Consider the following 15,145-nt stretch of genomic DNA (forward strand, 5'->3'; position numbering starts at 1 on the left):
ATGGTTTATTCCAAACACTGCAATGTGGAACAGGAGAGTGGGAAGGGGGGTTGGTGGTGAGTGTGGACTCCCGGACCCTCCTCTCCACAACCCAGCTCCAGACCCGGCTGGAGATCTGGGAAGAGGAAGCTTTTGGGGGTCTGCTGGGTCTTCACTGAAGGATCGAAGTAAGGGTTGGATCTGGGGAGGATGTGGTTCGTGGCACCTGGGGCTGGTAGTGAGGTGCAACAGGGTGGGAACTCCTGACCGGATGGAGGCTGGGAACAACGCTGGGCAGAGGGAGGTAGGACTTCCGTTGGCGCGAGTCATGTCCTAGGTCAAAATAGGGAAAAGCGACAGGATGGAAAAGGAGGGGTGTGTGTCACGGTTTGACGTCAAGGGTCACAGTCTGGTCAGGGCACAGTCTGGGATTCAGGTCACAGTTTGGGGTCAGGGGTCACAGTCTGGGGTCGGATGACCATTTGTAGGGGTTGGAAGTCACAGTCTGGGGTCAGGGGTTTCTGTGTGGCGGGGCCAAGACCTGGGGTCACAGTTTGGCAACGCATCTCACAGTTTTGAGTCCCGATGAATGAACGGTTAAAAACGGGCTTCCCCGGAGACGTGGCTGGGGCCGGGGAGCTGCACAGTGATGTGGGGGCCACGGCCCCGGGCGTGGGGGTGGGGTGCGGGAGTGGCGAGACCCCCCCCACCTCCCGCCCCATCTGGTGACGTTAAAAAGCCCTTGTCGGGTTTAAAAAAAACTCCAATGGGCTCCGAGAACCCCGCCCCCTCACTCTCAGGCCGGGTGAGATTTGGGGGACAAATCCCCTCCGGCTTGCGTTGCCTCTCAAGCGAAGGGGCGCAGGACGCTGCTCCAGGCGGGGTCCGGCCAGGTCCTTTTTTTAACTTCCCGACCCACGCGGGTGCTGTCCTTGGCGCGTGCCCCCTCGGGCCGTGGCCTGCGCTGACCGAGGGGGCGGTGAGGCTCCCGGGGCTGCGTCATACCTCGGACTCGAGGCTGGAGAAGTGCGCCGAGCCCCTGCGGGTACCCAGGTCCCCGCCCCGGTGTCTCCGGTGGGGCGCGGCGGGCAGCGGCGGCCCCCAGTGCGCGGCGTGCGGGCACCGGCGCGCGTGGCGGGAGGGCCCAGTGAGCCTGCGCGCGGGGGCGGCGCGGGGGCACGAGCTGAGGTCCTCCAGCGAGCGCGAGGTGGGTGCAGGTGGCGGGACGTCCCAGGGCCCCGCGGCGCGCCGGTGCCGGTGGTGGTGCGGCGCGGCAGCGGCGGGGGCGCGGTGAGAGGCCCGCGGGCGGTGAGGGTGCGGCCGCGGGCACCCGCAGCGGGCCCGGCGCCGGGGCAGGGGTCCCGCGGCCCAGGGCGGCGGCGGCGGCGCCCACCAGCCGCCGTCCAGGCCGTCGTGCGAACAGCTGAGATGGCGCGGCGGCGGCAGCAGCTCCAGGCTGGCGCAGTGGCGGCAATGCCAGGCGGCCGGGCCGCTGCGCGGGGGCAGGTAGTCCCAGCTGCCGGCGCGCCAACCCCCGAGCTTGTCGACCGACCAGTAGCGGCCGGGCGGCGGCCCCAGGCGCTCGGCATACGGGTAGGGGAAGTCGGCGAACCACCAGGGCTCCAGGCCGCCCAGCGACGCGCCGCCCAGGCTCTCCGAGTCCTCCGAGTCCGACGGCGACGGCTCGAGGTCGAGGTAAGGGCAGGGGGGCGGCGCGGCGCGGCACGGGGGCGGCGCGGCCTGGGCTCCAGCGCCCGCGCCCCCCGCGCCCCCGGCGCCCCCAGCGCCCGGCCCCAGAAGGGGCTGGCTCTCGGGGTCGGAGCGCGGCCAGCGCGCGGGCGCCGGCGGGCTCTCGTCCTCGAAGGCCAAGCGGCAAAGAGGCGGCCCAACGGCGGCGGCGGCGGCGGCGGCAGGGGGCGCAGGCGGCGACGGGAAGCCGGGGAAGGCTCCGGCGGGGGGCTCGGCCGGCTCCTTGTCACGCACGATGGCGAAGTAGGAGGGCGGCGGCTTCTGCGGGGGCTGCGTGGCCGGCGGGGACATCGGGCGCCCGGCCGGGCCCCGGGGCGCCGCGCGCACCTCGCCCACGCCCAGGCCCAGGCCCTGGGGCTCGATGGGACCGTAGTAGCGGTGGAAGCCGTCGGCCAGGCCCGCGCTCCCAGGCGGCCCGGCACCTTTTGCGCGGCGCCACCGGTCCACGGCTGCGCGCTCGCGGGGCACGAAAGGCGCTGGGCCCGGCGGGGGCCGCGCCGCCGGGTACACGGGGCTGGGCAGCGGCTGCGGTGGCGGCGGGGGCTTGGCTGGCGGCGGGGCGGCCTCGGCGCTGCAGCAGCTGTACATGCCCTGAGGGGCCGCGGGAGAGGCAGAGAATCAGCGCGAGATGTCCGGGCCGCAGGCCTTCGCTGCATCCCTCCCTCCTCTCCCGCACCTCGGCCTGGGTCTCCTCTGTTTCTAGGCATCCCTGCCTGTTTGCCCCATCCTTCCCCTTCTGCCTCCCCGTCTCCCCCTACCCTGGAGAAGGCCAGCAGGAAGTCCATGCGGTGGGTTGGCCCCAGGCAGTGCCGCAGACGCCAGTACACCAGGTGCTCCCAGGCGAAGACCAGCAGGGAAAGGCCCATGGCCACCAGGAGCATGTAGAAGACACCTGCCATGTTGTCGATGTCCAGCTTGCTGCTCATCACCTCGATTTTGTCATTGTGGCAGATCCCGGAGAGCCACAGCCGCTCCAGCATCTCAATCTCATCTGGGGAGAGAGGGCTCGAAGATCACCTTCCACAGGCGCCCTCTGAGGACCCACCACTCTGATATAGCAGTCCGCGCGCCCAGTGCCCTCCTCCCTCAGACCCTGCTGTGGCCATCCTCATCCCCTCCTTCCCCAGCAGCCGGGGCTCTTGCCCGCCCCCCTCAGGCATCCCTGTGGGCAGTCGCACCGTCCCCCAGGAACTGCAGCAGCGCCAGGTCGATGGGCCGCTTCCAGCGGGAGCCCTTGTGCAGGGCGATGCCATAGCCCGTGGTAGCAAAGACCTTGCCAGAGCCGATGGTGACGAGCTTGCAGCCCTCATCCTTGCGGGCCATGTAATTGAGCACGGCTGCGTCATAGATGAAGGCATCCAGCTTCCTGGGGGTAGGGGGTATGAAGGGCAGAGTCAGTCCCCGCCAGATGCCCTTCTGGCCCAGCCTGGAACCCCTCTCACTTCTACCCTGCTGCTGCACCAAATGCTAACTAGGGGTGAACTCTTCAGCAAGTCACTGTACCTCTTGTGCCTCAATTTCAATCTGTAAAATGGGGAGAACAGCAATACCTCCCTTTCCGGGTTGTTGCAAAAATCTGGAGAGTGCTGGGTGCTTAGGAAGTGCTGGACAAATGCTAGCTGTGACTGTTAATGAAATAATTACTCGTTTAATCTTCACCATAGTCCTCTAAGAAGGTCCTAGATATTCCATTTTAAAGGGGAGGATGAGGCTCAGAAAAGGAAATTATACAAGTAATAATAATGCTAATGATCACTTTTGTTGTGCCAGGCACTGTTCTACTAGAATATTCATTTAATCCTTGCAACATTCCTATGAGGGAGAAACTACTAGGTCTGTTATTCAGACAGGGAAAGACAGGTCCAGACATGCCTCATAATATGCTTGGGTTCTCCCACTAGGCCCTAATATCTAAAACTTGGTGGGAAGACAAGCTGGGATATGGAATTAGTTCTCACAGATGAATACACTGTGGCACACGCCGCATGTCTTCCTTTACAGCTGCTTCCATTTTACATTTATTTCTGTGATTATTGGATTAATCTCAGCCTCCCCTACTGGAATGCAAGCCCCAGGAGGGCAGCGTCCAAGTCAGCCATGTGCCAGGCTGCAACCCAGCAGAGCTCCTGGCACACACAAGGTGGCCGTAAATATCTGTGGAATAATGAATCCACACCGCAGAACACTGGGCAACTAGTCTATGAAACAAGATAAATGTGTATGATCTGACATGTGAAGATGTCCAGGGTGTATTAATGAGAAAAAATTAAAAACCTAGTTCTGGAATCCCAGAGTATAACTCCATATTTATTCTTTAAAATTATATATTTCATGGGGTGAAATTTTGGTCATCTGAACAAACACCAAATAGTTCTCAGAGGGAGGTACCTATCCACAGTCTAGAACAGTGCCTGGCACACAACAGGTGCTTAATAGAGAGTGGTTGAATAAATGAATTCAGGCTAGTTTGAGGTGGGTGTTCTGTGGGCCAGACACTGGAGCTGAGAGGTAATATTTCATTAATATGGAAGAGATGCCAAGAGGTTTTCCTTCATAGAAAAACAAGATGAGAACAGGGTGTACCTTTAGTAAAGAAGGTATAAAGATGTGTACATGCATACATGTTTTAATTGATCTGAAAGAAAAAAAATGACTCTTATTGTAGGGAAATAGGACTTGATTTTCCTTTTTTTGCCCTCCTATGTGTCTAATTGAATATCCATGGAATTGCCTTCCAGAACTGGTTGGCAGGAGATGTTTCTTTATTTCTTTTTAAGAGATTCATTTGCTTTCTTTTCCCTTGAGGTCAGGTGCCTCAACAGCACGGTAAGCCTGACTTTGGTATGTGAGCCAGCCAAAGCCACATAGAGCTGCCACTACCTTCCTACCTCTCTGTAAGGATGGAATTTTCTAGTGGCGGTAACCACTAGCCACATGTGGCTATTTGAATTTAAATTTTAATTAAAATAAAAAATTCAGTTCCTTAGTCACAGCAACCACATTTCAAGTGATCAAAAGCTGGTGATTACCATACTGGACCACACAGGTCTAGAACTCCATCATTGCAGAAAGGGCAATTGGAAAGCGCTGCTCTAGACATACACATGTGTCTGTCCCCCAGACTGGAATGGAAGAGCTCCAAGGGGCAGAGACTTTGATTTGTTCAGTTATCCCCTTGGTGTCTAGCCCAGGGTCTTGTGCAAGAAGATCTTAACAATAAATGTTTGTTGGATGAGTGAATGAATGAATGAATGAATGCCCTTTGACTTTCATGTCATTAGGGGTTATCTTGTCAGGGAGATCATAGTTCCCTATTTGTTTTCTTCTTTGCTCCTCTCTATATTGAAACATTTTATATACATATAAACATACTATATATATAGAGTGTGTGTGTGTGTGTGTGTGTGTATACACACACACACACACACACACACGTATTATATTTAGGACTAAGCCAAGAAAAGAGACTGAAAAAGACTAACATTGGAATTCCCCAGCAAAAATAGTCCAGACAGATCACCTACAGTGAAGTGCATAGTCAACAACCCCACTCATGTATCCACAGGCCCACCGCTTAGAGATTTTTGGACTCCCACACCCAAATATGAACAGACTACCAAGGATTATTAGATAAAGCCTCTAATAAGAAATATAGAAACAAAACAAACAAATTGGGAGGTGGGGGTGGTAGGACTTGGAGGAAACATTATGCAGAGAAGAAAAAATGTTAAAAAACCAACAACTATTATTAATGTCATCAGAGAAACAAGACAAGATACTGAAACTTTGAACCATGAATAAGATATTATAAAATCAGATACTATAAAATTTATAAAATATTATAAATATTCAGCAAAAAAAGGAAGAGTTCTTAGAAATTAGAAACCTAACAGCAGAAATGAAAAGCTTAATGAAAGAGTGGAAGATAATATTAAGAAAATATCTTGGAAAATGGAGCAGGAGGATGAAGAGATGGAAAAATAAGAGAGTGAATAAAAGAAATACAGTTCAGGAAGTCCAATATCAAATTAATAAGAGTTTCAGAAACAACAGAGATATGGAGGGAACAAATGACTTGAGGATGCAACCAAAAATCCAGCAATGAAAATAGATAAAGACACATAGCACAGAAATGTCAGCATACTGAGAACTGAGAAAAGAAAGGTCACATACAAGACTTAGGAATCAGAATGACTGGATTTTTCAACAGTCTCAGTGGAAATTAGAAAACAATGGAGTGATGTCTTCAAAAATTCTGGGGGAAAATGATTCCCAGGTCAGGATTTTATACCCAGCCAGATAATCCATCAAGAGTAAATATGTTTTCAGGTATGCAATGTCTCTAAAATTTTACCCCCCATGTGCTTTTTCTCAGGAAGCTCAAAAGTGAGAGAGTAAAACCCAGGAAAACTAAGCAGTGGGATCTGAACCAGCAGGAGGTGAAGGGATCAATATAGTGGCTTTGCATTGGAAGGGCACCAGAGAAACTTCTTCAATAACACTAAATTCTCGTAGTACCTGATATATCTCAACATATGAAGAAGGGGTTCATATAGTTAACAGAGAATTTGGGTTTGAATTAGCTAAGTACAAAGAAAAATCAGCCACTAAGTAACTGGGGAACAAAGAGACAATTATTAACTTCAGGAAAAACAAAGAATGTGCAGGAGAGGAAAGTAATCATGGTTTACTACTTATGGCAGCTGTGGGAGCATTTACCCAGTCATAATATGTAAGCACTGCATATTCATCTAGCCAGAATCACAATGTGGGAGGCTGGAGTAATTTAAATAAGAGTATGAGCGTGTATCTTCCATAGTGAGAAGTGAATGGAAAATGCCTAAAATTGAAAAATCAAGAGGTGGCCATACAAACGTGCGTTTAGAGACAGAGACATAAATATCAAAATGGTACAATAAATGAGGTGAAAGCAGATTCCTCTGAGGTGGGAGAAATGGCGGGTAGGCAGAAGGGGAACTGTTGGTTTCCATTTAAAAAATCTGACTTGACTCCCCAGACCATGGGGATGTGTAACTGATAAAAATAGAACTAAAAATGAGGAACACTGGGGAGAAAAAGAAGTTAGCAGATGCAGGAAATCAGAGCAAGAGGTGTCACTGAGAAACAGGTGTCCTTTGTGGATCCAGGAAGCTCTAGCAAGGGGCCCGGGGAGGGACCCAAGGATGGTGACCCGGCTTCCTGCTGCCTTGTGAGGCGAGGTAGTATAGTGGTTGAGGGGCTGGGATCAGAATGGCCAGGGTTCAAATCCCAGCTCTGCCACTCAGCGCCTGTGGGATCTTCCAGTGCCTTAGTTTCTTCATCTATAAAGTGGGAATAATACTAATAATGTTCACCCATGAAGTGTTATGTGTTGACTGTGTCCCCTAACACTCCTATGTTGAAGTCCTACCCCAATGCCTCAGAATGTGAATTTAGTTGGGGATAGGGTCTTTACATAGGTTAAAATGGGGTCAGGGCCCTAATCCAGTAGGACTAGTGTTCTGACAGAAAGAGTAAATTTGAACGGAGACACATGGACGGAAGACGATGGGAAGATGGCCATTTACAAGCCAAGGACAAAGGCCAACAGATCCCTCCCTCACGACCCTCTCAGAAGGAACCAGGGGGACTTCCAGCCTCCAGAACTGTGTGACCGTAAATTTTTGTTACAACAGCCCTAGCAAACTAATAATGAACTTAAGTGAATTAGAACAGAACTTGAAATACAATAAACACTATAGCAAATTAACACGATAATGGGAATGATACCAAGCCTTGGCAAGGACACAGAACACGCAGACTTGTGCACTGCTGACAAGAGTGTAATTGGTATAACCACTTCGGAAAGTGTCTGGCAGCGTCCTTTGAAGCTAGGCATACCTCTTCCCATGACCCAGCAGTTCTACCCATGGGACACCTGAATTGGCCTGCTGGACCACTCGGATTCTCACTAGTGGGGATGTAAAGCTGAACCTACGTGTGCGAGAGATCAGATCGGACCCTGGAGCTGAAGGTTGCACGGAAACGGGGGGCCGTACAGAATTCATGAAGCCAACTGCAGCCAGGAGCCAATATGTGCAGAGAGACTGGGATGAGAGCTGCTGGCCCCAGGGAGGAAAAGAGACGGAGGAGAGAGGAATGTGGGCTCTTGATATTGTTCCCCAGAGCCACTTAGCAACTGGGTGGATTGCTGACCCCTTATGATGAGCGCAAGAGTAAGGGCTCAGGGGCTAAGCTGACTTGCCCCAGAGTCCACAGCAAGTACTAGGTGCAGCTCCCATTGAAACCCAGCACCATCTGGTTTTAAAAGCAGTGCTGTAAAGCACCCCCTGGGGGACACCAGAACTCCCTCGTTATATAGTAAGATAGGGAAAACTGGACTCTAGAGAGAAGAATGGATAACTGGATGAATACACCCCTTTTTTAAAAAGGACTTTTCCTGTGCTGTGTTCTAACACCTCTGCCTGTGGTTCTCCAAACTCAGTATCTAACTTAGGTCTTCAGCAAGGGAATGCTGCTCTGGACCCCATGCTTTCGAGGACTCCCCCACACTCCTTTCCCACCGCCAGAGAAGTCTCTGGCCAAGGGGTTGTGGCCACCCAGAATCTGCACCTCCCTGGGGGATTATGCTCTATGGGCCTATGATAGACACAATGATGGCCCCCCCAAAGGTCTCACACCCTAATACATGGGACCTGTGGATGTGTTTTCTTAGCTAGAAAAAGAGACTTTGCAGATGGGATTAAATTCATGATCTTGGGGTGCAAGATGGTCCTGGATTATTGGGATGGGCCCAGTGTAGTCACAGGGTCCTTGGAAGAGGTTGGGAGGAGAATCAGATCAGTCCGGGTAGGAAGTGCAACTGTGCAAGCAGTTTGAGTGACTCAGGGCCCCGAACCAGGGGGTGCAGGAAGCTTTGAGAAGCTGGGAAAGGCAAGGAAACAGACTCGGGTGGGAGGACAGGGAGTCTGGTTCTCTCGTGGAACCCTGAGAACTCGGAACTCGAATTTATTAGCCTTTCTGTTTGTGAAGGTATATTTGTCAAGGCAGAGGACCCCACATACTGAATGGTTTGCTCACTTGATTTCTTAAGCTTAAATAATTAGACATATGGTAAAGGAGCCTCCATTTGCACTCTTGTGTCAGCCCTGCAAACATTAGCAGTGGTCCTGCCCAGTCTCAGTTAAAAAAGAAAAGGCTATTATTGAAACCACCTCTTGTTAATGGTGCTTCATTAAGGGGGGGAGTAAAGGAGAAAGGCGGGTGTGAAATGGGGCAGAGAGAACAGCAGTTATATAAGGCAAGAGAAAGCAGAGGTGACTGATAAGGAAGTGCCGAGGTTCTCAGTGTCAGAGACAAGAGGCTTGCAGAGACAGGGCTCAGGGAGAGATGGGAGATGAGACCCGTGACCCCCAGGAACTGAGAGGACACAGAGCAAGGGAGAAGGAGATGATGCAAGAGAGAAGCTGCTAAGTGGCAAAATACAAATTCCACAAGGACAGGACTCCAGCAGATAGCTTGGCAACCAACCTTTTACAACCACTTCCTCTGCCATTTCTACAAAGAGGCTGGAAGGCCAACATCCTCAATTTCCCAGCTTCCCTTGCAGCTAGGAGTGGCCATCTGACATACTCTGAGAGGTAGCCACAAGTCCCTAAGAAAGGTATACTTTCCCCAACAAAAAAGGCAAGGCCTTGCCAGGAAAAAAATCCTCTACTCTCACTCTTCCTCCTCCTTCTTGCTTGGAACCAAGATATGCTCCACAGAGGAGCAGCAGCCATCTTGTGATCACAAGGTAACCAAAATGAGCATGAAGTTCTCTGCTCTAAGATAAGCAGAACAAATATGTGGAAAGAGTTTGGATTGCTGATGGTATCTTTGAAGTATTATGCCAACCCTAGATATCTTCTTGTGAGGGAGAAAGAAGCCTCTCTGTCTGTTTAAAGTACTCCTACCGGATCCAGGAGACTTACCTAATTTATTGACAACTGCTATCCAGTTCAGGAACTGTGCCTGGCACAGAGTTGGTGCTCTTTAAAATTGTTTTAAATGAATGAATGACTTTCATATTTATGCAAAGCCTAGCTTTACTTTCTGCAATTGGTTCTGAGATGGTGCTGATTTTTCTGTTTGTATGTTTCTTGTTCATTTCCTACCTCTAGACCCCAAGCCCCTTGAAGGCAGGAACTATAGTCTGTATGTTCACTGCCTGACATAGAGTAGAGGCTAAGAAAATAAATGCATCTGAATAACTAAATCATTACATTAGCCTACAGTTGGGCAAAATCATCTAACACAAAATCATCTAACATATTTTGTAAGTTAAGTGTTGAATAGCTCATGTAATTTATTCGTGCTGTGCTGAAAGTGAGAAAACACAGTGGTTGTGCGGGTACAGAATGGTTGTAAGTATATCAGTTGTTTACCCTCGTGACCGCATGGCTGACTAGGAGCTGTGGCTCACTGCCACTGCCCAGCATCCCCAGAGAGGATCACACTGCATGTTGCCAGCCCAGGGAAAGATTCAGATTCAAAACTCAAAGTATGGTTTCTACTGAATGCACATTGCTTTTGCACCATTGTAAAGTCAAAAAATCCTAGATCAAACCATCGTTAAGTCAGGGAGCATCTGTACTGATTCCAGTGAGTCTAGATCTAACGATAACTACAATGACAGTAATAATAGCAGACACCTACGGTGTGCCAGGCACTTTTCTAAACCTTTTGCATAGATTAACTAGTAATAATCACCATAATAATATAATGTTATATTAATTAATAAGAATAGCAACTATAACAATTCTTGTAACAACCTTACGAGGTGGGTCCTCTTGTTACCCCTATTTTGCAAAGGAGGAAACTGAGGCTCAGAGAGATTAAGTAACTTGTCCAATGTCACACAGCCAAGAAGGGACAAAGCCAGGATTTGAATCCTGGCAGTCTGGCCCCAGAATCCATAACTACTGGACCCCTGAAAACATCAGAAGGACCCTACTTCTGGAAGGGGGAGTTCATTCCCACCCCTGATGACCTTTGCCTTTTAAGCTGACCCATCCCTGGCTGACCTCTGAGGCTGCTGAGTAACCCCCAACTCCTGGCTGTTTCTGCGCTTCTTCCGGGCCCCCAGGGCCCCCCCAGCTCCCCAGCCCGCGTCTGCGCTGACCCTGCCTTGAGCTGAGTGAGCGCTTCCTCTACGCGGGGCTGGTTGTAGCGCACCATGTAGCTGTGCATGTCGGGGTAGTTGCTGCGAATGTTCTTCTCCGTGGACCCATTGGGCACCGTCCCAAACTTCAGGGGTGGGTACTGCTCCTGGGGCCGCTGGAACTGGGGCAGAATGGGAGTCATTAGGGGGCCACCCTCCACCCACATGCTCTCTATTCTGGGGGGATACCTGCCAACTGGTGGGCAGCCCAGTCCAGAAATGTTTCTCAGACTTGTTAATCGTGACTCTTTTCTACTCCCCACCCAGCACCTACATCTGCAGATATCACCTACATCTGCAGCACCTACATCTGCAGATATCTCCCCATCTGTATGCAGATATGTGTATCTAATCAGGAGTAATACTGAAATATTTAACAACCAGCATGGTCTGATCATAGTCCAATCAGAAGTTCAAGAGTTCGAGAAGGGTCTTGGAGTTCCCTGATGTGCCAGGCATTAACCCTTAACATGCTGGATCATGGGAGGCCCCAGGGCAGGTACAGGCATGGTGGAGGCTGGGTGCACTTGTTATACAGACATAGCCAGGCAGGTGTGTGCTGGCCCAATGTTGAGTGTGTATATAACTAAAACAAAACTTTCAGAAAACCATACTCACCCTTATTACAGTCAAACATATTTTCTATTCTATTCTATTCCATTAAGAAAATATTTGTTGTAATCCACTGAATTTATTTCTCAACCTTCTAATAGGTCAAAACACCCAGTTCACCACTTCAGTCTCAAGGTATGCTCTGCAGACCACCAGTCCCTGAACAAACTGTGATCCACGATGAGGTAAGTGCAGAAATCAAAAGTGTGAGCATTTAGAGCAATCTGACGGAATAATTTTGTGTCTGTTGAACTGAATAAATAAAATTTTGGGTTTGAGTTTTGCATGTCTTGATTTTAAATTTTATTTTACTCCCTAGTAATTCATTTCCATTGTATTTTACAGAAGCATTGGTCTCCACAGGATTAGAAATTTCACAAATTAGCCCTTCATCACAGTTTGAGCAAAGCACTGGTCTAGAATATCCCATTTGATGCTACTACCCCAAGAACATTTGGGGACACTCCCTTCCCCTGGGAATATTTAAATAGCTCATTGTGAAACCTTTCTGCTCTGGAACATTCCATTCTACCATTTTGGAAGCCCTCTGACCTCCCACATGCCAAGCTTTGTGACCTCTAGCGCACTCTCCTCCAAAACACACACACCTTCCGGTCACTGAGCCCAGACACCGTGTCCACGTACTCCTCCTGGATCATGAAGGCAGCCAGGTTGGCTGTGTAGCTGGCAAGGAAGATGACAGCAAAGAAGGCCCACACCAGCACCATGATTTTGCTGGTGGTTCCCCGGGGGTTCTCCACGGGCACTGAGTTATTGAACACCAGGGCCCAGAGCAGCCAGATGGATTTCCCAATGGTGAAGGTTGAGCCACCAGGGCCTGCAGGGGGCCAGGAGAGGGACATGGACACCAAGTCCCTTCTGCTCAGCAAGGAAGCAGAAAAAACTCCAATACCCAGTGGTACCCAAGGCCTCTGGCAGTTCAAGAGGCCATCATTCCACCCCAGGGGCTGCGGCTGCTGGGAAATGTAGTTTTATCTGTGGTCTGGGCTGTGCGTTAGGGCAATGGAGGAAGGGGACTCACGCTTCCCCGTGGCCAGGCTGCGGTTGTAGCCAACGGGACTGAGGTACTCGAAGATGAAAACGGTGACGGCGACCACAGTGAGGCACATGACAAACATCATCACCCACACGGCAGGGCTGTAGGGCTCTGGGGGGAAGGGGGTGTAAGGTCATGACTCAGCAAGCAAAGGACTGGGGGACCACGTGAACACGGTACAGCCCAAATGTGACTCTGTCCCCTGCCCAGGATCCCCATCTTGTGAACAGCCTCTTTGCTCACCCAGACCCCTGGGAGACAATCTCTCTCAAAGACAGCCATCTCAATCATTTCTGTGGTTTCAACCACCAAATACAAATGTCTTCTAAATAAGTTTCCTGAGCCCCAGACCCGAGTCTCCACCTCCCCCTGGCCATCCCCCAGACCTCCAACCCCCTGCCATTCACCATGTTTCACACTGAGCACAGTGCCAGCACCCAGGCTCCCCATCTTAGGAGCCCCACCATCCATCCAGTCATAGCCCAAACCCCCACATTTGCCATCCTCACCCTGTCCCTCACCCCGGCCTTTCCTTCCCTTCTCTCCCCTGGACCATCACTCCAGTCTCCTCTCTAGCCCGCTCCCCTCCCCAAAGGCCCTAGAGGCCCCTTCTACACCCACAGATGAGCCGGCCGCCTCCCTGCCCGCAGCCTTCTGTGGTTCCCCAGTGCCCCCCCAGGACAAAGTCCGCACCCCTCAGCCTGGCTTCCACTGACCTCTGCAGCCTGATCGCTCTCGCAAGAGCCCGCTGCTTTAGCCACCCAGAACACAGCGTTCCCAAACGAGCCCTCACCCCTCTTCTACAGCTCCCCACCACAGGCGCCCCCCTAACCTCTCCATCACACAGACTCGGGCTCATGTGTCCCCGCTTCACACTGCCTCCGGAAGTTCACTGACAATAAATCTGAATCACCACTTCCTTGGGATCAGTACCAGGTGATTTCACCTTCTAGGCCGAGTGTGAGAGCAGCCAAGACTGCCCCTGTCACAACAGCAGTGTCACTATCCTGGACTGTCACTGCGGCATCTGGGGACATGCCTGTCACCTCTGCTGGGCAACGTGGTTGGGCTTAAATATGACCTTGTCACACCGCTGTTGAAGGCAGAAGCCCCACGTGGTGCATCCCAGGGTGCCCTGCAGAGACCCTGGTGCAAAGAGGAGGCCACGAGAGACATTGTTGGGGAAATATACAAAAACAAACACAAAGGAGGGTTGTCCCCTCTCCCAGCCCCTCCAGCTCCCGAAGCACTGCTCAGACTTCAGAGAACAACAGGGAAGTGACAAGACCTGCTGCCCTCGGCCCCAAGTACGCATTTCTTTCTGTCATCTCCAAGCTCAGCAAATGAGAGCTCTACCCAATCCGTGGCTTCCGAACCACATCCCAAGCCTGCTTACTTGCCTCTCCCTCCCTGTCATCATCCTGGCCCATTCCCCCATCCTCTCTGCATGGATGGTCGCAGTAGCCTCGTCACTCCACAGAGCTGCCAGTGGGATATTTTAAAAGCCTAAATCTGATCGTACATCTCCACACTACCATCTGCAGTTAAAACCCTTGCTACTGCAATAAGAGTAAAATCCAAACTTCCTACCGTAGCAACCAGGGCCCTGTGCCATCTGCCCAGCCCTCACCTCCCCCGACTCTCAGTCACTGCCCACCTCCAGCCACAACAGACTTCCACTATTTCACAAACACTCCACCCGTGTTCCCACCTTGGAGCCTTTGCCTTTGCTGTTCTCTCAGCCTGGAATGCTCTTCAGCCAGATCCACACCAGACTGGGTCACCTCCTCAAAGCCCTCCTGCCCACCCATGGCAGCACAAGTCCCATTCCTCTCCATCTCTCCGCCCTGGCTTACTTTCTCATGGTATTGATCACCATCTGAAGTCATCTTGTCCTTGTACCCCTTTAAGACCTTTTTGTTCTGTCTCCCCCGTGAGGTGGAGCGCCCTTAGAGGGCAGGGATTTGTGTGCACCCCAGAGCCTGGCACACAGTAAGTGCTCAATAAACACTGGTGGATGAACTGAATGCTTGTACCACATTCATCTCTTTTCCTCACCTCATACTTATATACGAATAAGACTTGCGGTTTGGAGGTCCTGAAGCTTATATAATTTGGAGGGCTCTCTTTAAGAAAAAAAGAATACAAGACCAGGTACAACACCTTGAACAAATTGTTCAAGAGAAGCTTCTTGAGGCTCCAGTTTCCTTAGCTTCATGGCAAAATGGTAGGGGAAATTATTTCTCCCATTTTACAGATTAGGAAACTGAGGCTCAGAAGTGATATCATTTCACCGAGTCACAACAGTGGTACAGGCAATTCCAGGATGGGAATTGTACCCACAGAGTCCCCCAGCCTTGCCATCCCAGGGCCCGGGCTCACCCAGGAAGGCCGAGGGGGACACGGTGCCATTGCTGCGCGCCACCATGACGCTGATGCCTGTCTCCACGAAGGGGACAGAGAAGTCCACGATCTCCGACCGCTCCTCATTGATGGTGAGGGAGCCGATGGCCATGTCGGCGCGCTGGTAGAACACCTGGGGTGAG

The 15,145-nt window shown here is 51.5% G+C and overlaps 1 protein-coding gene across 1 annotated transcript in view; it reads right to left on the reverse strand.

The window, feature by feature from the left end:
• Positions 1-825: 825 nt before the first annotated feature.
• The window catches only part of GRIN2D (glutamate ionotropic receptor NMDA type subunit 2D), a 28,339-nt gene continuing 14,019 nt past the window's right edge, over positions 826-15,145 (reverse strand). The window contains exons 8-14 of the mRNA XM_036885659.2: positions 14,982-15,135; positions 12,585-12,710; positions 12,151-12,380; positions 10,892-11,052; positions 2,907-3,094; positions 2,487-2,719; positions 826-2,319 (exon numbers count right to left, since the gene is read on the reverse strand). Coding sequence (XP_036741554.1) covers positions 979-2,319; positions 2,487-2,719; positions 2,907-3,094; positions 10,892-11,052; positions 12,151-12,380; positions 12,585-12,710; positions 14,982-15,135 — 2,433 coding nt within the window. The 3' untranslated portion in view covers positions 826-978. The remainder of the gene's footprint in view (positions 2,320-2,486; positions 2,720-2,906; positions 3,095-10,891; positions 11,053-12,150; positions 12,381-12,584; positions 12,711-14,981; positions 15,136-15,145) is intronic.

Source organism: Manis pentadactyla, chromosome 15 (genome assembly GCF_030020395.1).
Source record: "Manis pentadactyla isolate mManPen7 chromosome 15, mManPen7.hap1, whole genome shotgun sequence".
Taxonomy (NCBI): Eukaryota; Metazoa; Chordata; class Mammalia; order Pholidota; family Manidae; genus Manis; species Manis pentadactyla.